This window comes from Falco peregrinus, chromosome 11 (genome assembly GCF_023634155.1).
Source record: "Falco peregrinus isolate bFalPer1 chromosome 11, bFalPer1.pri, whole genome shotgun sequence".
In the NCBI taxonomy this organism is placed as follows: domain Eukaryota; kingdom Metazoa; phylum Chordata; class Aves; order Falconiformes; family Falconidae; genus Falco; species Falco peregrinus.
The window spans coordinates 11,535,062-11,557,563 of NC_073731.1; the positions used below are offsets into that span (position 1 = coordinate 11,535,062).

Below are 22,502 nucleotides of genomic sequence, written 5' to 3' on the forward strand. Positions count from 1 at the left end.
TTCCTGACCAGTTTAAAACGTTTTCGCAAGTTTGCTATTAGATCTTTGGTTTGTTATAACTCACTATTACACAATAACAAAAATAATGTAATTTTACAAAAGAAGCCAAGTACACTTGACAGCACTGTAAAGTTAAGTTCCTCACTTTTCAATTTTAGGTGTTTATACCACATTACATGTGGTTGCTGTGAATACTCTGAATTTGTAATTGTGTCTGTTGAGGAGGGCAGGGAATGAAGCAAGAAAAATCCAGTCTAGTCAAAAGATGGAATTGTAGTACAGTTTGAACTATGATGTCACTTCTCATTTCTGTGTCATCTAGATAGTGAGATTCACATTTGGCAGTAAAAAAAAAAAATGCAAGTGTTTGCTTTGTTACTGAAATTAAATTTCTAAAGCATTTATAATTTCTAATTTCTTCAGCATTTTCCTGCCTCCTAGATTGAAAAGTAGAAATCATAGTTGTTGCAATGAGAGTGAGTTTTTTTGCTTGACTGGGTATCTCATCTGAGCTCCTCCACTTCTCACGAAGAATTAATTGCATGTGCCTTTCTACTCTCAAGCTGAAGGATGTAATCTTGTTATTCTGGTTTCAACCTGGCTTGCTTTGCAAGTTAGTCTTTATGTTCAGACTTCATTGCGGGGTAGTATTTATGTTGGTGAATTTAATTTATTTTTATCCCCCCGCCTCCAGTCCTGGGTGGTAGCAGTAGTAGTCAGATAGCAAACTTTCTCCTTTTGAAAACCACCGTTTCTTTACAAGTAAAAGATTTTCTCCAAAATGCATTTTTAAGAGAAAATGCTTGAAACGTAAGAAAATTGACATTGTGTGTATCTTATTTTTCCTCTAGTTTTCCTTTCGTTGTTGTCTGATTATTTTTACAGTTCATTTGTAATGTTTCTTGGGGTGTTTGTCTCACTGGGATATTTTAATTTTCAGTACTTCTTGTTTCCTTAGTACAAGACTTGAATATGAAGGCAAAATACTTGTCTAGGCCCAGTGTCTTTTAAGTGCATTATATGAAACATGTTTGGTTTTTGTTTGCCCCTCTTTTAAGCTAAATTGGGAGCCTTCCAGAACATTCTAGTAATCCACCATAAAGCAAGTCTATATTGATAAGCAGGTGCCAAAGTAATGTTTTAAACAGTGATAAAATATTACAATTGCACAGTAATTCCATATGTCTGTTTCCATTAAATATAAAACTTTCTTTTTTTTTAATCTGAGTCAATAGAGGTATTAAAAAAAGGATGTTTAAATCAGCTTTACATCATCAAAGTATAGCTGGCTTATTACTTTTTTCTGATGATTCTGGCTGAATCCCAGACAGCATGCTCAGAGCTCTCAGTACTTACGAAACATTTCAGTTGAGCTGCCTTCAAAGCATCATGGTCTCAAGGCTGGGATTGTTTGGTTGCTTGCTTCTGGTTGCTGTTTTTTGGCGGAGGTTTGTTTTTTGTTTGCTTTTTTGTTTATTTTGGGGTTTTCTATTTGTTGTTGTTCGGGTTTTGTTTGGGTTTTGTTGTTTGTTTGTTGTTGTGGGTTTTTTTTCATATAACATGTAGTTAATTTTACCTACAGCAATTTGGGTATATTTCAGAATGTTTATAGGATGTTCTGGGAAAAATATCTATGCGGTAATTAATGTATGTTCTGTAATTATTCAGGAGTTGACCTTTTGGTGGACCAGCCATTTTCCCTTGAAACACTGACATCCCTGGTGGAACTGACCCGTTTTGAGACCTTGACACCACGGTTTTCAGCCACTGTCCCTCCCTGTTGGGTAGAAGTTCAACAAGAGCAGCAACAAAGGCGGCATCCTCAGCATCTGCACCAGCAGCACCATGGGGATGCAGCTCAGCATACTCGAACTTGGAAGCTACAGACAGACAGGTAGGTAGGGTAAAGGTGCAGAAAGAATCATGTGTGTATTGCTTTACTAGTTCATATAGCTGGTAGAATCACAAATGTCATGCAATTTAACTGTTTTTAAGTACTGTACAAGTTTAAGAACGTGTACTTCTGAAGATAATAATCCCTATTTGGTAGTTTGGATTATAGGTTTTTGTGAGCTTGACAGAGTTGTTTTAGTGGACCTTGAAACACATGCAAAAGTTAATTTTTGTATTTGTGTGTTTTTGTTTGCCAGATGTTGCGCTTTCATTATATCATTAGACAAGCACATTTGCCAGAATTACAGATATTCTTGGTTCTGTTTCTATGAAAGTCTGATTCATCCTTCTTATGCATGCAAACGTTCCTAGTACATTTTTTAATTGGAAAATGCAACCTGCGGGTACCAGTGTGACTACTATTTTGTTTAGGACAACTATTATAACATTTTAAAATGTGAAGATAGAATTTGGATTTATGTCTGTTCATGTCATGTTAAATCTTTATACAAGAGACATTTGCTTAAGCCAGTATACAGCCCTAGTTGTGTTAAAATTTAGGCAATATTTTTATTGAAATAAACTGCACTGACACAGTATGTGTAGTACAACTTGGATTTTTAACATGTGGCATGAGAACTTGGAATTCCTCTGAGATCCTAAAGACTGTAACAGCAGTGTTGCCGTCTCCTTAAAAAGTTGCTTAAAACCGACTCAAAGTAGCTTTGCATAGATTTTTCTGAAAAATGCTTGGAGGAAACAAAATAGAGATATAACTTGTGTTGTGTATTTTATTAAGGGATACGCATAATAAGGCACTACAAGATGTTTTGGGTCAGGCTGTCACATATCTGTCCCACTGGTGTATAAGATTTGGATAGTAATGTAGAATCCGAATGGCCACACATGGGAAACAACGAAATAGCCAAAGGATGCCAGGGGAGCTAGAGGTGGGGCAAAAAAGCTTGTTGTATAAACAAGTAAAATCTAGCATGTGATAATGAAGCATTCCAGGTAGGAAAACAGGTCTGGAAGGTAATAGCTGCAGGCATTTCCAGGGCTGACACCTAACATGAGCTGAATCTTGGTTTCATTTAATGTTCATAAGCTACAGTTAAAAAAACTTGCAGTGCGTTATGGGCTTTAAAACCTTTATTGGTGGTTTTGCTTTGTGCAAGTAAAATACTCTGTATGTAACAAGTGGAAAGGAGGAGGTTCCTTGCAAGATAACTTCCAGTTAAAACTACTGATTATCCCGTGTGTTCAGCACCAGCTGAAAAATAAAAAACTACCAATACAAAGATATATGGAAGCAAACGGTGAAGACAATAGCTGTTAATTGGAAGGTGGTAGGTGGAACATTAGTTTATGAATATTGTTTCATTAGAGGAAAAGAATTATGCCCGCTGCAGAGTAAAACAGGAATGAAAAGAGGTAAAGTTAAAAGTTCTGGTTTAGTACTGGAAATCTTTGACAGCTGCTAAATGACTCATGAAGATGATTACATTACAGTCCCTTTTGTCCATTAAGGTAGAATATACACTCTTAAGATCGAGAGCAATGTTAGCACTTAATTAGAAGTCATCTAGGAAGAAACTTTTTGAATTCTGTATTATGTTGTTGGTCCTTAATATAAGGTTCCTTTTATCTTCTCTTTGAGTGTTTCGTACTGATTCCTATCAAGATGTGGGATTACAGGGTTAGATGGATGAGTAATGCAGTTTGATACGGTAATTCTTTTGTTTCTCAGATAAATAGAAGGAGATAATCCTGTTAATGTATTTTAGGGAATGGCATTGTATTATGGTCTTTCATTCCTACTTTATTTTAAGAAGGCTGTGTAACAAAGGAAACACCAGAAGTCTGGTTTACCTGGTGAATTAACCTATGTATCAGTATTTCCCCTTCAGTGGTAATTTAACTGAAATGTTAAGTTGCGTTAAACCTTTTTTTAAAAAAAAAACAAGTACAGGTATTCCTAATGTGTTCTGATAAAACAGTGACACCTGAGTTTCCTGGCTGTTTCTCAAATTTATATTTGAGGAATATTTTATGTATTCATCTTACGCAGATGTACTTGAAAATATGTGAAGAAGGAAGAGCTAAGTACTGATGTGCTTTCCAGTGTTTGAACTCTGAAAGTGGGTCTGCAGGTCAAAGTTCAGTTGTAGTGGAAGATCAAATGTTAGTGAGATGTTCTAGAAAAGGAATTAAGAAGTGTGTTTGAAAATATTTTGTAGTTGTGAGAATGATGATGCATTTATATTTAGAACACAGTCTTGATTGTGTATTCTTTAAAAAGATGCCATAGATTTAGAAGGGTTTTGGAGGCAAGAAAAGTTGCTAAAAGAACTTGCATATATGTGAAATGTGATACTCAGGATGGATACACTAAAATACTGAGAAAATAATAAGGAAGTAAAAAATGTGTTCACTTCTTTGAAAATTCACACACAAATATAGTGGATGAACTTACAGAGCTATGAGAAATTGAAAAACTGTTTAAAGGAGAGATTTTCCACTCATCACAGAATTAGATTGTGAAGTTCATTGCCACAGGTATAAGAAGATTTCTTCACTGTTGGATTAATGTGAGACCTTCATGGAGGATCATTATTCCATACATGCCTATTGAGAGATACTTAAAACTTTCTTTGGCACACCTGCTCCTCAGTTCTGCCAAAAATAGATTTTTGAAGTAGACGAGTAACAGTTGTGATTTACCATCAGTACGCGTTGTATGCAACATACAAGCTACAAAAGACTACTGCAGACAAGCTGGTTTATTTTTCAGTTCTGTTTTTTTACCAGATCCGTAAGTTAAACTGGATGAGCAGAATATTACTTAGCCTTTCAGAAGGCTTGCTCCTTTGAATTCCTCATTCAATTCACGCTTTGCATGACACCTATAGGAATACTCAGACATAAAAAACCACCCACAAACCTCTCCCTGTTTTGCACTGGGCTACAAATTCTCCAAGCCAGAGGAAAGGTGTGAGTGAGTCTAAGTGTTTAATGTTATATTTGCTAACAATTTTTCCCCTGGAGTTATAGGATAATTTTTCATTATTTTATTTTCCTGAGTTATTTGTACAGTTATCTGAAAATTCTTCACTCTTCTTAAATCATACCCACAAGTTCTCTCTGTCCATCTTTTCCTTCTGTTCATCTTTCCTCCCAAAATCACTGCTTTTCTATGTTGCTTGTTTTGGAAAGATGGCGTGCTGTTTCATTATATGTACCTGGAATCAGTTATAAGTGTGTTATACTTGCCTAAGGGAGATAATGGCCTTCAGGGATATTACTGTAAAAAATGCAAAGACTTGACATTTGTACCAATGCTTAATCTATTTTAAAATGGTTTTCTGCAGAATACTCAATGTGTAGCATATTTTTTGATTTATAATACCTTTTTGTAATTTAGATGTTAGAAAACATTTAACCAGTATTTATAGCAGCATACTCAGTTTCTTAGTGTTCTCAGTTATACAATTAAATAATCACAGGCTATCAAAGTTACTGTGTTTTAAAAAATTATTCACTGATAAGTTGAGAAGATCAGGAAGTGCAGTTATTCTAAAAGTGTATATAAATGTGACAGTTGGCACATGATTCATTTTATATGAATCAATCTTCGGTTGGAACTGTCTTCTGCAAACCTTAGTGATCAAACTGTGGAGCTGCTCATTGAGGGGCACCTATTATCTCAAGTTTACACTTTCAGTGTAAACCAAAGTGGGCTTCGAAAGGGAAGTATTACTCCTTAAAAGAAAGCTGCACCCATTTTGCACAGTGCAGGCTTCTGAGTGTGCACCTGGTAAGAAGCACTTCTCATCCTGTATAAGTTATGAAATGTATTTAATAAAATAAAATAAATTTTAAAAATGATAAAATAATTTGAAAATAGTTTTTTGGGTCTCCTGGACGTGGCTGTTGTACCACTGCAAAGCGACACTGACACTGCTTAGTGGAGAAGGCCGACTTAGAGATTCCAATGCAAGTTGGTTACTATCGTGCTTTCAGACACTTCATTTATTGGGAGGTCCTTTTTTAGTTACTCACATCCTCCTCCCCCCCCTTCCTTTTTTGCTAGAAATAATTAACTGGTATTTATAGTAATATGGAAACAGTACTGCAATGAGGGTAATAGGGAATTTTTCACAGCAACTTTTATCTGAGCATTGATTTGCCCTCTCTTATCAATTGGCTTTTAATGTGTTCATCACAAAATGTGGTTAACTGCAGCTTGAAAGACTTTTACTTCAGAAATGCATGTGGATGTCAACTTACACAAAGTACTTTTTTCTTGTTAAGTGTATGTAGATGGAGAGTGCGCTGGGTAATGCTGCCTGCTTGATCTGAAATTTCTCTTAACACAGAGTCATTTGTTGTCTTTTTTTCCTGACAGCAACAGCTGGGATGAGCATGTCTTTGAACTGGTTCTACCAAAAGCCTGTATGGTTGGACATGTGGACTTCAAATTTGTTTTGAATTCAAACATCACCAACATTCCCCAGATTCAAGTGACTTTACTGAAAAATAAAGCTCCAGGCTTAGGGAAAGTCAATGGTAAGAAGGAACTTAAGATATCTTTCAGAATATTGTTTGTTTTCTCAAACTCATTACTGTGATGCATATTGGAAGAATTTCTTGAAATTGCGTAATTATTCTGGTTTACTTATTTCCATTTGTTTCTGTGTGGTGGTCCATTTTCACTTACCATGTTTGAATGTGAACTGGGGAAACAAACTGGGTAAACAGTTAAAATACTGAATTTTACATAAATAAAAAGTGCATAGCTCAGAAGGTTTGAACTGAGTTATTATTCTGTACTGCTTGAATCCTACAGTCATTTTAAAAAGAAAGTCAATTGTAAATCATCCTAGAGACTGATGAAACGAGCAGTGCTCTTTTTAAGGTCTTGATATATTAAAAAAAATTATAATAAATTATTCCAAGTCATTGAGGGAAATTATTTGCCAGTGCCTACTGGATGTATAAAAGAAATAGCGAGTCTTTTTTTTTTTTTTTTTTTTTTTTGATGGCGCTAGGCAAAACCTGGCTTCCTTGGGAATTCTCTCATCATCTGGCTCATTAACTAAGCTATGTGAAAGCTGCAGTATGATTTCACCTTTTGTTCCTTGCAGCTTTGACAGGGTAGACCAAAGTTATGAATGCTCTTGCCTTGGAAAGACTCCTAGCTGGAGACTCTGCATCTTACTAGCTCTCAGGGGACCTGTGTGTGGGTAGCATAAATTGAAAAGTCACTTCTTTGATGTGGAAGAGTTTGTGCCTCCAATGGGATTTTCCTGTGGTGAGAGTGTTCATTGCATGTCCTGCTGCCCTGTCTGCTAGGGATGAAAGGTATTACATGCAGCACTTCCTTTTACTGAGGCATGAATTGGTTAGCTTTATCTGGCCACCTCTTTTTGAAAAGCTTCTAGGAGCTCGGTACTTCAGAGAAACCTTGCTGTCAGATATTATTAAATTGGCTGCTGGATATAAAATGTGTTAGGGAGAACAGCAAGCGTGATTATAAAAGCTCTCTTTTTTCTTTCTTTCTTTTTGAATTCTTTTAAATGCTAAGTAAGAGCACCCCAGTTAAACAAGAGTAGCAGAGCTGTAAATTTTAAAAAGGAATACAGACATACCAAAGATCATTGACATGCTTTCAGACAACTTCTCACTCTGTAGCATTCCCGGTGTTTAATGAGGAAAAAAACATACTGGAGATGCTCCCTCGAAGAAATCTTATAAACCTGTAAATCTTATAAAATATTCTAGCATAGTAATATTATTGGAGAAAAGTTGTTCTTTTAGGATACGAGATGGTTTAAAAGTTCTAACAGAAGTGCTAGCTGTGACTGCAGGATAGCAGTTAAGAGCTGTTCTTGCAGGTTCTTCCTGCGTTTAGTGCTTGAAGTAAAATCTTAATTTTAACATGTAGCAGTATTTTGTTCTATCAAAGCAAAAAATAGGACAGATAGTTCATTTTGTTCTTCTGAACAGAACATGTTTCATTTTCAGCTTGTCAGAATTTTAGACTTGAGTTCATTTACAGATCTGGATGTCAAAATTAATCTGAAAGTCTTCACCTGTGTAACAGAAAAAGCTAAGCTTTTCCTTAATGTTCCAGTTTTAAATATTTTTGAGCAAACAGTTCCATGAGTTGGTAATTCTTTAAAGACTTTTGATTTGGCTGTGAAATAGATGGCCAGAGCTTTCTGTGGATGCTTTACAGTACAGCTTACCAATCATAAGGCATGACAGAGCTCTTCCAGAAAATGGCATTTCACTTCCTCACATGCAATGCAGTGGAATTTGCTCTTTTTTTTTTTTTTCCTGTTAAGGACAGGGTGGAGAAGGCATGGAGTGGAGGGCCAGGTTATACACCGGCAGCCTAGAAAGAGCTAGGGTATATGAGTGTGCCTGCAAAGCAACCTTAGCCAGGTCGGTCTGTCTGGTTTTTATTCAGTAGCGTTGGGGAGCCTCAACTAACCGGCACCTTTTCAAGTGTTACTGCAGTTGTTTCCTAGCCTTTCTCAATTTCTTGGGTTTTGGAAAAAAGGACCTTAATGATATTTGCTGTATTTCTATGAACTATTGAATGAAGTAATAGGGTACTAATGATTTCATTATAAGGGAAGACAAACCTAGATAATTTATATCTGTGCTGGATATTAACCAAAATGTTCTGATCTCAGGGAGTAGTAATATTTAGCATTGTTTGGTGGCTCTTGAAAATGTGTAAAAACTTCAGACTGAAATTCTGTTAACTACCCTCCCCACCACCCCATTCACTCCTTCCGTTGTAGTAGGAGGGAACTGAAATTTTAAGATCATGAGACCTAAGGAAGATGTGTAGGGGAGAATTTACTCAGTCATTTTTTTTTTTTGTATGACAGGAACCCTGAAACCAGTTAAACATGTAGTGTGTAATAACGGCCAGAGGCATAATTCTTCTGGTTTGGAACTAACGTTTTTGATCTGGCAGTTAAATCACTGTATATGCTTGTTCATTTGCTTGCATGTCCTCTTCATCTATGATTCATGAAAACCATTTAATTGAAAAAAGGGCTGTACTTAAGTATTACTAAAATAGATTCTGACGTTCAGCAGGAGCAATCCAGTTATTTTCAGTTTAAATTCTCAAACTTTCAATACTGGAATCTAATTACTTAGGAGTAATCCACCGTTGATTATTGGGAGAAAATAATTTGGGCAGTGTTAAAGCCAAGCAGGCTTTACAGGTCATGCAAAGAAATATTTCCTTTTTAACTATTTGCTGCAACTTCGATTGCAATCCTCATATGAAAAACATGCCTTTGTATATTAGTGGTTCTTATATTAGAAATGGTGAAAGTAGTATTATAAATTAGAATTCATAGCTGATAAATTTCCTATGAAAACTACTGCTTCTGTTTTCAGTGAGCCTTAAGCAATGTTTATGAAATCTCACTAATATTTTTATTTCCAGAAGCAGCTGTAGATAGACAGATTACATTTCCTTTATCTCCAGCTCATAATATTGAAGTGGAGAGAAATGGAAAACCAGGACTGGTTGAATTCAATGAAGAAATGCAGTATATGGATGTAGAGGAACCACAATGTAAGTTTTATTTGTCTTGTTATACTTTGTTTAAAATATAAGCTTGCTTTTTGCATTTTTTTTTAATGATACACTGGAATTTCTTTGCAAAATTTTCTCAGCCATTTAAAAGAGACTAATTTCTCAGCCCTCTTCAATGTTGCCTCTCTCACTGGTCTATTTACTGTATGGGTTGAAAGTTAAATGCAAGCACACCAGGAAACCCCCCAGCATACTAGAAAGTTCTGGTGCTTAAAAGCAGAATGGTATTTATTTGAATTCAGAAATAGTGTGATGTGACATCTTTCTAACTTAAACTCTTACCCTGTTCCAGCAGTATTTCACTTGGTTTCCTTAGCTAATTTTAATAGAATTTTTCTTTGCATACCTGGCTTTTGTAGAGACTGGTGCTGTAAACCACAAACAAAAATAATAAACAGCTATTAAAGAATTCATAACTAGCCATGTTGACTTTTAGCCACATCAGATTTGCTATGCCTGTTTTTATAAACTTTTTGTTAACCAGTACTCTTCCACAGAATCTGTTAGAGACACTGTGGAAGGCAGTCTGATTGGATCAGTGAGGGGAGCTACAGACTAAGAATGGATAGTTGGAGTGAATCAGTTCCAGAACTATGATTCTTTTTCTTGGTCCTTTCAACAGTTTTCCTTTACACCTCCTTTTCTTTCGTGTGATGGAGCTTATCTAGAGCATGACTTTTAAGGTCACTTCCAACCCAAACTGTTCTATGATTCCAAGAAAGGTGTTGCAAAGGATGAGGGGAGGGATCAGAGGGATCAAAGCGGGTGATAAAAGAAAAAGTGCTGGAAGGAGATGTTTCATGCTGAGGAGGAGGCAGCAAGGAATGAATTTCAATATATCACAGGAGAAACAGTTTTGTTCTGCTTTGGAAAAGACGCAGTGAGAGTTGTGGATCAATATATATTGGTTCATCATTTTATCAGTTGTGTATTTTGTGGCTCTGATGAGGTAGTCAATGTACGTATTACCCATATAATATAACTGAAAATGCTGTAATTTACCGTTACTGATTTCACTGGAAAATGGCTAAAAATGAATCTCAAGTAACTGTTAGTTTTTCAATGTAGAGTTAGATGTATTTAGTGATTAGAGTTTGACACGGTATATTTTTAACCCATGCAAATGATCAGATTTTGTGACTTAATTGTAATTCAGGTCCATATTACTCATGGTTTTTAAGGTCTGAGATTGTGTCCGTTTCTGGAGGAACACAAGGAAGATATACTCTGTGGTCCAGTATGGCTGGCTACTGGACTTGATCTGTCAGGACATGCAGGAATGTTGACACTAACAAGTCCAAAGCTTGTTAAAGGTAAACCAGTTTACTATGCTATTCACATGAGGTATGTGTGACTAAAGTCAGACTTTGAATTGTATTTATTTTTGCATTGACAAATTTTGCTGTGTAACACAATTGGTGAGTTACCTTTTCAAACTGATGCTCAAGTACTGTAGTTGATGTAGTTGAGCTCTGCTTGTGCACTGTATCTGTGAAGTTGGAATGTGTTTACAACTTGCCCACGTAAACTATGCAAATTCCTCCTCCCCCCTCCCCTTTTTCTTTTTCCACTTTTAGGCATGGCTGGTGGCAAGTATCGTTCATTTTTGATTCATGTTAAATCAGTGAATGACAGAGGAACAGAAGAAATCTGCAATGGCGGCATTAGACCAGTAGTTAGAATACCACCTTTAAAACCTCAGACTAACAAGGGCCATTCGCTTGCTTCATTGTTGGCAAAAGTTGCAGCAGGCAAGGTAATGAATAGCCGAGAAAGACATCTGTGTTAGGAGTTGTAGAATTGGTATGATTTATGTAACATGAAAATGAAACAGCTGTTGGGAGGATTAAGATCCATTAAAAATGACTTTTTAAAGGGTTGAATCAGAGTTCAACATCTCTTAAGTTGTTTTTTCTGTGCAAATTTAGTTGAAAAGGTCTGTTCTGCCACTTCCCAATTCTGAGCACTTGTTTTAGAAACTTGTTTCCATGCATGTTTTCAGTAGCTGATACACACACCTCATCCTCTTACAAAGATTGCTCTGTGTGGGTGCATTTTACTCTTTATCATTGTAGTTGATACATTGTAGATGATGCATTGTACATCTTGTGAACATTATTAGAATGGTTAGAAGATAATAAATTACAGAACATGGTTAAATTTGATGTTCTCTATTAAAACAATTGGTGAATAAAAGTGGTCTGTTTTAGTACAACACTCAAACTGGGTGAGAGACTTTACTGAACTGTATGCATTTCACTGAACAAGTTATACAAATGAAGCAGTCAAAACCAATGTGATTTATTAATTAATTCTTTTACCCCTGCCAAAATCAGGAAAAGCCATCTAGCAAAATCGAAGCCACTAATTCTTCAAGAAAATCAGATAATCTGAGAGGCTGTGACTTACTTCAAGAAGTCTCTGTAACAATTCGAAGATTTAAAAAAACTTCTATTTCCAAGGAAAGGTTAGTAGGTGTTTTTTAATTCTAAAAAATACCGGCTTTAGTTACAAGTCTCATAAAATACTTAATTCTCAAAATAGATCGGGTTAAACCACTGTTGCAAGTTGTCATTTCATAAATGTATTCTATATGGAAAATCCTGTAAGTTGTGATTTCAGGGGTGCTGTGCTGTGCCAGTTGTGGTAGAGTAACACCATGCATGAAATTCTGTGTTGAGCGATTTATTTGCCTGACTTGAAAAGGCAAATGTATTTAAGTTTTCTTGGCAAATTAGATAAATTATTTGGACATATATATATATTTTTCTTTTTTAAGGAAGCACCTTTCCTTTCTATTTCCAGTTGTCTTGTTTCTTACAACAGAGTGTATATTATTTGTCAAAAAGTTTAGAATCGAATTTAACTGACAAACTGTTACTCAAAAGCGTGGTTAAAGTCTCTCTGGATTGGTACTACAGACCTAAATACAAATAATACAGTATTTAATTTGTATGACCAACTGCCACCCCACAGTGGTGGCACTGGCTGTAATGGGCTTAAAGTGGTCAAGAAGGCTGCAAAGAAGTTTGTGCCAATGGTTGCCAAAGAGTGTTGTAGATGGTGAAAGTTTGTTTTGGTTTAGAAGTTAATAGGGAAAAAAAATATTCTCTGAAGGTTACTAAATATATAGTAACCTAGGAAGTTCTGTGAGCAGAAAATAGGAAGATCGGGAATGTGTGCACGGAATGTATCATATATGCTTGTGTACTAGTTTTACTTTCATCTAGGCATCTTTTTTTCGCCGCTCCTAAGATAGGAAACAAAGCTGAAGGGGACACTTTAATGGAAGAATGGCCATATTGGATAATTCTGTGTTTTATTTCCTTCCCCTCTTCACTAGAGTTCAACGGTGTGCCATGTTACAGTTTTCAGAGTTCCATGAGAAGCTGCTTGCCACTCTTTGCAAGAAGACAGATGATGGTCTGACTACAGAACACTCTCAGAGTCTTGTACTGGATGCTCTTTGTTGGCTGGCTGGAGTGTATTCAAATGGACCCGGCAGGTAAGAGAGAAATTGTGTTTCAGTTAGCATGGCTATTTCTCAGTATTAACTCTGTTAAAAAACCAGAGTTTTATGTGATTCTCTAATAAAGTGTGCAACTTGTTTTTACAGCTCAAAGGAAGGAAATGACAGCTTACTTTCTAAAACACGTAAATGTGTCTCTGATATAATACGTGTTTGCTTCTTTGAAGCTGGGCGGAGCATAGCTCACAAGTGTGCACGATTTCTTGCACTATGCATCAGGTCAGTGCTATTTATTTATATGTATTTTAATCTATATTTGGGGGGTTTGCATGCAGTCAGAATTATATACATGTGTGTATTATTGTTTAACATTGAAGTTATAAATCAACAAGATCAGGAAGATCTGTTGAGGAAAAGTGTAGTAGGGTATGAGTGCAAAGAACATCAGTCTTTCAACTACGTCTTCTGGAGGAGATTTCATGTTTTGTTCTTACTTCATTAAATGTTAAAGTGTCTATGTGTTTCTTCGCAGCAATGGCAGGTGTGACCCAAGTCAACAGGGGTTTGGATCAGTTCTTCTAAAAGCTTTACTTGACAACATGCCTCTTTTGCCTGCTGCTGCAACAGGTGGTATGTATACAATGTTTGTTGTCAGGAAAATATGCAGTACGTTTTATGTTTGGCATGTTTTGCTGGGCTATCTTGTGGAATAAGAATTAGGTAATTGTTCAGCTAGTACAAACTGCGTCTTGGTGTGGTCTGATCGGGTGGTATCCAAGTATGAAGTATGCATTTGGAGTTGAACAATTTTTTACAAATTAAAAGATGGAATTGTAAGCAATTTAGCTTGCTTAAAACAGAGTACTAAGGCACTGACATTTTTGGAAGAGCTTAGGTAAGTTTTGCAAGAATTTTCAAAGGTATTCAGCAACCACAGATTCTGTTGATGTAAAGGAGAGTCAGGATTGTCTGTTATTTCTGAAAACTGGAAGACTTATTCCAGGGAGCCTGGATATCCAAATGATTTCCAGCTAGTAATCCACTTCTGTTACTTCTGCACCAAAAGGAGATTTTTAAGTAAAATAAATTCTTTCCTCATCTGCATGGCAGAGTAGTGGTATCTTGGCACCTTTTTGAAGCCATTGAATGCCAGATAGCATGGGAAGATGACTTCAGCACTTGTATTTGGGGTGGCAAGACCTGCTTTGCATTTTTCACAGTATGACATTGTTGGATTGCATCTAGATTGGCATCACCAAGGGGTCTTGCAGGAAAATCAGTTTGCAGTTCAAAACGTTTGTTGTGCTACCCCCCGTTTAGAATCATGGAACATGCTGCTGTTGAGGGTGTGGAATGCACAAGGGGAGGAAGAGGAGGAAGCTGAGGTTTGTGTTTCTGTACAGAACCACTGCACTGTGCTCCCAGAACTGATCTGTAAGGAAACAGTGCCTCCAACAAATACAGAATAAGGAGACAGCAGCCAAAAACAGAGCATAAGAGGAGAAGGAAGAGTTGAATCTAGAGTAAGGCTTGGCTCTGAAGATGGTGGAACCCCTAGCCTAGCACCTTAGTGTGTCAAGAGCATTTTGATTGTTGTGCTTAGTAGAAGCAGTGGGCAGAAGCAATGAAAGAAATGTGTGCAAAGCTGTCTCTTGGGAACCTTTTTTTTAATTCATTTATGAATTAGTTGATAAGAGAGTTTGAATTACTTGTGGAAACTAATGATTACAGAACGTTTCTAAAGTGAAGTCTCTCAAAAATAGGGGAGGGAGAGAACACTTCATAGTCTGTATCCAGTAACTATTAGATACTTCATTTACCATTTCCATTGATTATGCTTCAAAGTATGCTTTCTGAGTGGCAAATTCACATCATGTTTCACTTGAAATGAATTTATTTTTTTTTAATGCAGGATCCGTGTATTGGTATTTTGTATTGCTGAATTATGTAAAGGATGAAGATTTGGCAGGATGTAGTACTGCTTGTGCATCCTTGCTAACTGCTGTGTCCCGGCAGTTGCAGGACCGCCTAACACCTATGGAAGCATTGCTTCAAACAAGGTACTAAGAAATGTGGTTGTTGTAAACTTAATGAAAACAAACATATGAACTGTCTGATGCCATCCTCTGGTGTTCTGAAAAAGTTTGCATTTTTCTGTATTTGAGCAAGCATTAACTTGATACAGCTCTGCAAAATAGTTTTGACTTGTGCAAAGTTACAGATTAATTTAATTGCTGTCTTGCAATTTACAGTGCACTTTAAATCTGCAAATGTGTATGTAATGTTTGAAGTCTGTGCAATGCTTAAGTTAGTATTTATGGGTTTTAGTTTAAGGATTGACAAAATGTGTCTTATTTTTGAGTATGGGAGGGAATCAAATACACTGAATAGTTTCAATTCTGCGTAATGCTACACAAAATTGTAGTCTCTCTGTAAGCTGACCATACATTTAATGTATTGCTACTAAAGGTCAGATTCTAAGTGTGGAGACCTGGATTAATATACTGGGAATGCAGGTTCTTAGTATAATTTAATACAGGTTCTTTGTATAAATTATGTATCAACGTAATTTAAGACTGGTGTTGCATCATTTATATATTGAACTGATTGGCCGTTTAGCTTTGGATTTCTAAAGGAAGTCTCTGGTGGCACAGTTTTGTAGCAGTTTCCAAAGCTGTATTACAGTGATGGGAACACGCTGCTGTTAAGAGAGCTCTTTCAATTGTGCTTTGTGGTCAAGAGTTTTCCTCCAAATCAAGCAAGATCAAGGTAGAAGAGGTTTGATAGAGGTTAGTTCAGAATCTTCAGATCAAATTTAAAATTTAGTAACCTAAGTTTGGAGGGGGGGGCATGTTTGTTTAATTTTAGTGGTTTTATTTTTTAAGGACTATAATCCCAAAATACTTGACAGACATTTGTTCTCAGGTGTTGTACTTGGATCCTTATCATGTTCTGTACTACATTCCTCTTCTCAGTTGTTACTTTATTTCACCATCTGTAGTCCTTGCAATGGATTAGAATATTTAGCCCAGCAATAGAAATGGTGACTGAATAATGGAGAATTTTGAAAAATACACAAAATTACCTGGAAAAATAAAATACTTCTTTGTTTTCATGTTGAAATTTCTTTAGAAACCCAATGGAGGAGAAAAATGTGAAAATTCCACTTGACATGAGAATGACACCTCTCTGTAGGAACTGACTTGTTCCTTCATACAGATTGTTTCCAAGTACCTCCTTTAAACAGCATATCTGAAATAGAAGGTTTTTTCCTTTCCAAAAGAAAAAGTGCCCACTTTCGAGTTTGGCACATACGACATTTCAGGTCACTTAGTGGTGAACGCAGCTGTGTGCGTGTAAAGGGAAGCTTTCTGAAGTGAGCCCCTGTTCTCGGCATTCTTCAGGCTTAGGTTTTCTGAATGTTTCTAGATGGCATTGTACTGATTTTCTTCTTGGAGCTAAATCTGCTTTCTCTTTTAACTCGGTATCCCCATAGTTAGGATAAGAATAGTAGCAGACACATCTGTCTAATCCCATATTTGCTTACTATAGCTCTCTCTCTAGCAAGGACTATTTCTTGGCTTAGTTTACTAATTTAGGCAGAATTTACTGGCCTTTTCTTAATATGTCTACAGATCAAAAGAACACTGTCATTTCTTGGTTTGGTGTTTCTTATGTAGAAGATAAGTATATTTTTTTTAAAGACAAATTATAGGTAGCCATTGCTTTACTCTTTCTCCTTTCCCTTTTCCTGAGTTGTATTTTATCGTATTTGTATGTATTTGTGTTGCAGAGTTTCTAGTATTGTTTTTATTCTTCTTTGTCATTGTTCCCAGGTACAATAGCCTAACATCTGGTAATCAAATAAAAGCAGATGTCTACTTAAAGGATCTGCACTTTCATGTTGTCGTAAGGCAGAGTACTACTCAGTATACTATCGTGGCACAATAAAGCAAGTAAAACTTACAAAGATAAGGCCAGATGGGTGTATTACATGACTTGCAGTTCAGAGAACAACAGAGCAGGAATTTCAGACAGAATTTTAGGCTGTCCTACAACAAAGCCACGTTGTTTTGTCTCCAGCAAATGGGACTGATTCCTCCAGCCTGTTCTTGGAAGCACCTGATTAAAAGTAGAGGAGGCATTTAATTATTCTAAATATTGTAAGCTATTACATGGCTTAATTCTTCTTGTCATTAACACTTGACCTGACTTCTTCTACCCACATCTGATCTGAAATCTCTCCTGCTACAACTAAAGTCGTTGAATGTTTGTGTCCCATCCACCTTGGCGATAAAGAACAGTTTACTTCATTCTTAACAAGTTTTGGATGTCTAGAGGATATTTGTAGCTTGATTGTATTCCCCAGATCTGTAGTCATTCTTAAAGCATTTCCTTAAGCTGTTTTCTTCGGTCCTCATCTTCCTTGAATTGTGGTAACAAAATTGTAAGCGTTATTCCAGTTGAGATCTCTGAGTGAAGTAGAAGAGGTATATTACAGAGTTTATATTCCTTGCTGCATAGATGAATAGGGTGATGGGGGTTTTATGTGACATTGTTGATTCATTCTTTGCTTCTTGTGATGTAACTTCTATATCCTTTTCTGAAGTGTTGCTAAAGTAGCTTAGAACTGTGAACCTGATCATTCCTGCTGAAGGATCGGTAAAAGGCACTATGCTTATTGAAATAAATCCGTATTGGACAATATATTTAACTCTCTGCAGTACATTCAAATTCTGATCCTGTTCTACAAAGCTGTTGTAACCCCTTTTTAGGTTTTACTACCTGCTTTCTTAATGAGTCAAACTCTTCACTTAAATCGTGCAATTAATCAGGGGTAGTGTTGAGTGACCTAATTTATTGAGACTGTAAATCTGAGGTCTGAAACAGGCTGTGAAGGTACCCTACTGAATTTTGTCTGAGCATTTTTGTGTGCTTTAGTAACCACTTTACAGTAGCATGTTGTCTTGTGAAAAAAGGTCATGCAACAAACACACCTTGCTAGATGTGCAGTATGCACTGTTTCCGTGTAATACGTGTCTGTAGAGTGCAACCTAGATTCATCTAATGTGTTGTTCTTAGTATAAAGTTGTCATCTTAAATCTGCTACCTTGTAGGTACTAGTAAGTAACTGGGTTGGGGAATGTATGTTAAATGAGTTGATCTGTAATTCTCCAGTTGTCTTTGTGCTCTCTCTCTTTTTCTCTCCCTGATCAGTAACAATTATTGCCCTTCTGTGTAACTGCAGTTACAGTCAATATTGTGTGGCAAAAAGCACTGAGCCCACCCAAGCCAACATGGAAGCATTTTAACATTCAGAGAAGTCTAGAACCTTTTCTACCTTGTTGCTGGTGTTGTAGCTTTCATGGACGCATTTATCGTTTTGGTGAAAGGATAAATTTGGTCAAACTTGATCAAAAAAGACACTTAAACACTCCAGCCCGCTTGGTACATTACCTTTGCGGGCTTTCCTTGCCTGCTGAAGAATGGAGAAGCTGCTCAGAGGCAGAGGGAAAAGAGGGTGGAGAACTTCCTGTCACTGCTGGTGTGTTAATGGAAATATTTCATACTTGTTCTGGCTCTTGCTAGTCAAAGCACAAGGTGTTACATGTTTCTCGCTTCTGTACATATGCATTCTTTCTACTCCTCCTAAATAATTTGGCCTGACTTTCATTTTTTTCTCCCCTTGTCAGTTTACTGACAAAAAAACTAACACTGATTTTGTTATTGCTTTGGATTTTCCTTTTTCTTGGCTTATAAAGCCCTAATTGATTTGGGACCACCTTGTTACCTGAGTGATTATATCATTTTTTTCCCTGCAGTACAGCCAGAGTAGGGGTAATGAGATTTTCATCTGTTGAGATATTTAAAAGTGTTGACTGGTATCCCGAGTAGCCTTTCCTTTTTTCTTACTTCAGCTGGAAGAACAAGCTGAGGTGGAATTTATTTTGCTGTTTTGGAAAACAGTACTGTGTTTTTATTTACTTCAGATAAATGTCTGATTTACCATGTGCAGGCGTGCATATTGCTATGGCTAATTGTCTTAAGACTTGTAGTTCTAGTTTCCATGTCTGAGTGTGGTTGTGTGTCATGCTTCCAGGACGGTATTACATCTTCAAAACTAGTAACAGAGAGCTACTTATTTAGCATTATAAGCTGTTTGAAAAGGACATCTGATAAATTACATTAATGGAGTATAAGTAAATGATAATGTCTAAGAGATGTCAATTGAATGAAAAGAATGGTTTGGAATATAATAAATCCTGATGATGAAATACTTGGCCTTTTTCTGTAAGTAATTTTAGATAAATTCTTATTGTTTGAGTAGTGCTGTTTGTCTTATTGCATTTGCAGATATGGATTATATAGTTCGCCTTTTGATCCAGTTCTGTTTGATTTGGAAATAAGTGGCTCTTCCTGTAAAAATGTATACAACAGCAGCATTGGAGTACAGTCAGATGAAATTGATTTGTCTGATGTTCTGTCAGGTATGTATGTTTACAGTAATCTGTTGTGGAAGAAATGGTAATTCTCTCTTTTTTTCTTAAATTTTTCCTTTAGTGAAGATGTGGATTTAAACTTTCCATCTGTTTTATAGATGTACATAATGAAATTCAAGAGATTCTCTTGCTTCATGAGATCTCTTACATCTCCTCTATCCCTTAGGGCAAGAAAAAGCCTGTTTCTCGAATCTGTTCTTTTCTTATCCTGTAGAAGATCTAAGAAAAGGCTAGAGATTAAACAGAAAGGCTGCGATCATTCCCTGGGTCAGAGTCATCTAGGAAGCATCTGTCACTTCTATTGAGCAGCTTTCTTGAGATATGTTATTATTAATTTAGACTAGCAACCATCTCATAGGCAAAAAACTAAGTGGATTTTTCTGAAGTTGGGAAGCTGCCATATGACAGTCTTCTACTTAAATGTAACAGATTTAATGAGGTGTTTTTTCTGTTTCAGAGGCATTAAAATACCTTAAAAGTGTATTTGTATCTATCCTTTCAGGTTAGTTCATAAGTGAATATTTAGACCGTGGAATGTCCTAAGTACGAGACAATTGTTACCTGACAGGAGATTGTTTTCATAGCAAGCATATTCATCGGTTGTAGTGACTTCTTTCCTTTCTTGCATGCTGTTGTCCATCTCCTTCCCATCCCTCCCTCCATACTGTGAATTTGTTAGCATATTGATTAATAGTCTGTTTTTTATACTAACTTGGTGTATAATCTTACTTGGTCTGTTACTTTCTTTTTCTTCCTTTCCAGTAACAGCAATGTATTTTCTGCAAGGTAATATTCTCACAGTGTAGAAAGAATAGACCATCCATATATAATTTATTTCTGAAATTAACAAGGTTACGCTATGCTTCTGCTGTCACATTTGATAGTTTGACTTACTGAGATACTCTATTCAAATCTGGCAGCATTATCCATTTAAAATACGCTTCCATTTATATTGTGGATGTGATATTGTTAAAGTGTTTGTTCCACAATATGAAGTAATAAAACATGTGGATTACATTTAGCTGTCCCGTTTGACTCTTCATGACTTCGGATGTCACTATCAAGAAAATATTAGCTGATTGTGCAGAGATTTATTTCTCTTTCAGGAAATGGGAAAATAAGTAGCTGTGCAGCTGCTGAAGGTAGTTTTACTTCCCTTACTGGACTTCTGGAAGTTGAACCTCTGCACTTTACCTGTGTTTCAACAAGTGATGGAACTAGAATAGAAAGGGACGATGCAAGTACGTTTACTGGTATATACAATTTTTCATTTTTTCTACGTAGCATAGTTCCACAATACGATATTTGTAATTGGACATTATGAGCACTGTTTGACAAACAGATTGACTGTAGTTTTATAAATATTGAAATGTGTTGTGGTTTGGTTTTTTTTTTTTTTTAATAGTTACTTTCTGTGAAGTTAAACTTCTTACAGTTTAACAAACACACTGGATTCCAAATTTATTAATTTGAATACGTTTGTTTCTATGGAAGAGAATGAAATGCAAGCTTGTATCTTTACCTTGCAGCCTTATGTGGTGAAAGAATTCCTGGACATCAGGTGGCTTTTCTGTAATGAAAATGTTGCATGCTTGATGTATGTGTAGTCTATAAACCATATAATTTGTAATTCAAAATGATGTTACTTTGTAGCAAGGACTGGATAAAAAGGAGCTATTTCTGTTGGGTTTACATTTCTCTTAGCCATTAGTAAGGAATTAAATTAAAGGTGTGTTTTATCATTTCTTTTCTACATACATGTTTTTGTTTTGTTTGGTTTTTGTTTCATGCCAGTGAGTACCTTTGGGGTTACCCCAGCAGTTGGTGGCCTCTCTTCTGGAACGGTTGGGGAAGCCTCGACAGCACTGAGTTCAGCAGCCCAGGTAGCTTTGCAGTCTCTCTCTCATGCAATGGCCTCAGCCGAGCAACAGCTCCAGGTGCTGCAAGAGAAACAGCAGCAGCTTTTGAAGCTTCAGCAACAGGTTGGAGGCTATTTGGCTATTTTTTAATGCTGTCTCTAAACTTCAAAAGCTGAGAAAGTAGTTGCAGAGCTAGTCACTCCTCCCCCCCCCCTTTTTTTTTTTTCTTTCTTTTTTCCCCAGAGTGTATTTGAGGAAGGAACAACTCTGCACTGAGGATCACTCTTATTAAGCAAAATGCTGCCTTGGTCTTTCAGACTTGTTTTTTCTGTATTTTGAGGGTGGGCTGGGAGTTTGTAATCAAAACTAAGTCTTAATACATAAGTATGTAAGTCTGAAAAAGCCCACTGAAATGAAAAGTGCAGTTGCCAGCCTGAGGAAGTAGCAGTCATAAAGCCATTGTCAGTGTGAAGCTTGGCTGTGTTGACTCTACTTCACTGTTCAGTTGTAGTTTTTCTGTTATTTTTTGATTACTTCAATTAAACACTCATGTTCCTCAGCAAGTGAGGTCAAATTGAACAAAGTTTTGTTTTTCAGCTTATAGTTGGACATGTAACATGCCTGTGTTGAAGGTAGCTTGGATTTATTAAATCTAGTTCTGTAACAAAAGTTGAACTTGTAGTTCAGTACTACTACTGTGTTCACAAGCCGTATTATCAACTAGATACACTGCTTTCATTTTCCCCACAGAAAGCTAAGCTGGAAGCAAAACTGCATCAGACAACAGCAGCGGCAGCAGCAGCAGCATCAGCAGTTGGTCCTGTTCACAACTCTGTGCCTTCTAATCCAGTAGCAGCCCCAGGGTTCTTCATCCATCCTTCAGATGTCATTCCACCCACACCAAAAACAACTCCTCTGTTCATGACTCCACCTTTAACTCCACCTAATGAGGCAGTCTCTGCTGTTATTAATGCGGAGCTTGCTCAGCTTTTCCCTGGTTCAGTCATTGATCCCCCAACAGTTAACCTTGCAGCACATAACAAAAATACCAGCAAGTCTAGAACGGTAATTATTTTTGTTTGTTTTTCTTACAGAAACAAGATGCCGTAGCCTTATCAGGGTGTAATTTGTACTTGAGTGCTAGTAAATAT

The 22,502-nt window shown here is 36.6% G+C and overlaps 1 protein-coding gene across 6 annotated transcripts in view; it reads left to right on the forward strand.

Annotated features, from left to right (window-relative positions):
• BIRC6 (baculoviral IAP repeat containing 6) overlaps nucleotides 1–22,502 on the forward strand; it is a 183,308-nt gene that overhangs the window by 39,386 nt on the left and 121,420 nt on the right. For 2 of the 6 annotated variants that reach the window (XM_055815892.1, XM_055815895.1), the window contains exons 12-25: nucleotides 1,669–1,894; nucleotides 6,302–6,462; nucleotides 9,371–9,502; nucleotides 10,705–10,836; nucleotides 11,101–11,279; nucleotides 11,860–11,990; nucleotides 12,867–13,028; nucleotides 13,140–13,271; nucleotides 13,525–13,622; nucleotides 14,905–15,052; nucleotides 19,347–19,480; nucleotides 20,599–20,745; nucleotides 21,287–21,474; nucleotides 22,102–22,416. In XM_055815892.1, the coding sequence (XP_055671867.1) occupies nucleotides 1,669–1,894; nucleotides 6,302–6,462; nucleotides 9,371–9,502; nucleotides 10,705–10,836; nucleotides 11,101–11,279; nucleotides 11,860–11,990; nucleotides 12,867–13,028; nucleotides 13,140–13,271; nucleotides 13,525–13,622; nucleotides 14,905–15,052; nucleotides 19,347–19,480; nucleotides 20,599–20,745; nucleotides 21,287–21,474; nucleotides 22,102–22,416 (2,285 nt within the window). The remainder of the gene's footprint in view (nucleotides 1–1,668; nucleotides 1,895–6,301; nucleotides 6,463–9,370; nucleotides 9,503–10,704; nucleotides 10,837–11,100; nucleotides 11,280–11,859; nucleotides 11,991–12,866; nucleotides 13,029–13,139; nucleotides 13,272–13,524; nucleotides 13,623–14,904; nucleotides 15,053–19,346; nucleotides 19,481–20,598; nucleotides 20,746–21,286; nucleotides 21,475–22,101; nucleotides 22,417–22,502) is intronic. The other 4 variants (XM_055815896.1, XM_055815894.1, XM_055815897.1 and 1 more) reach the window with 4 other exon arrangements.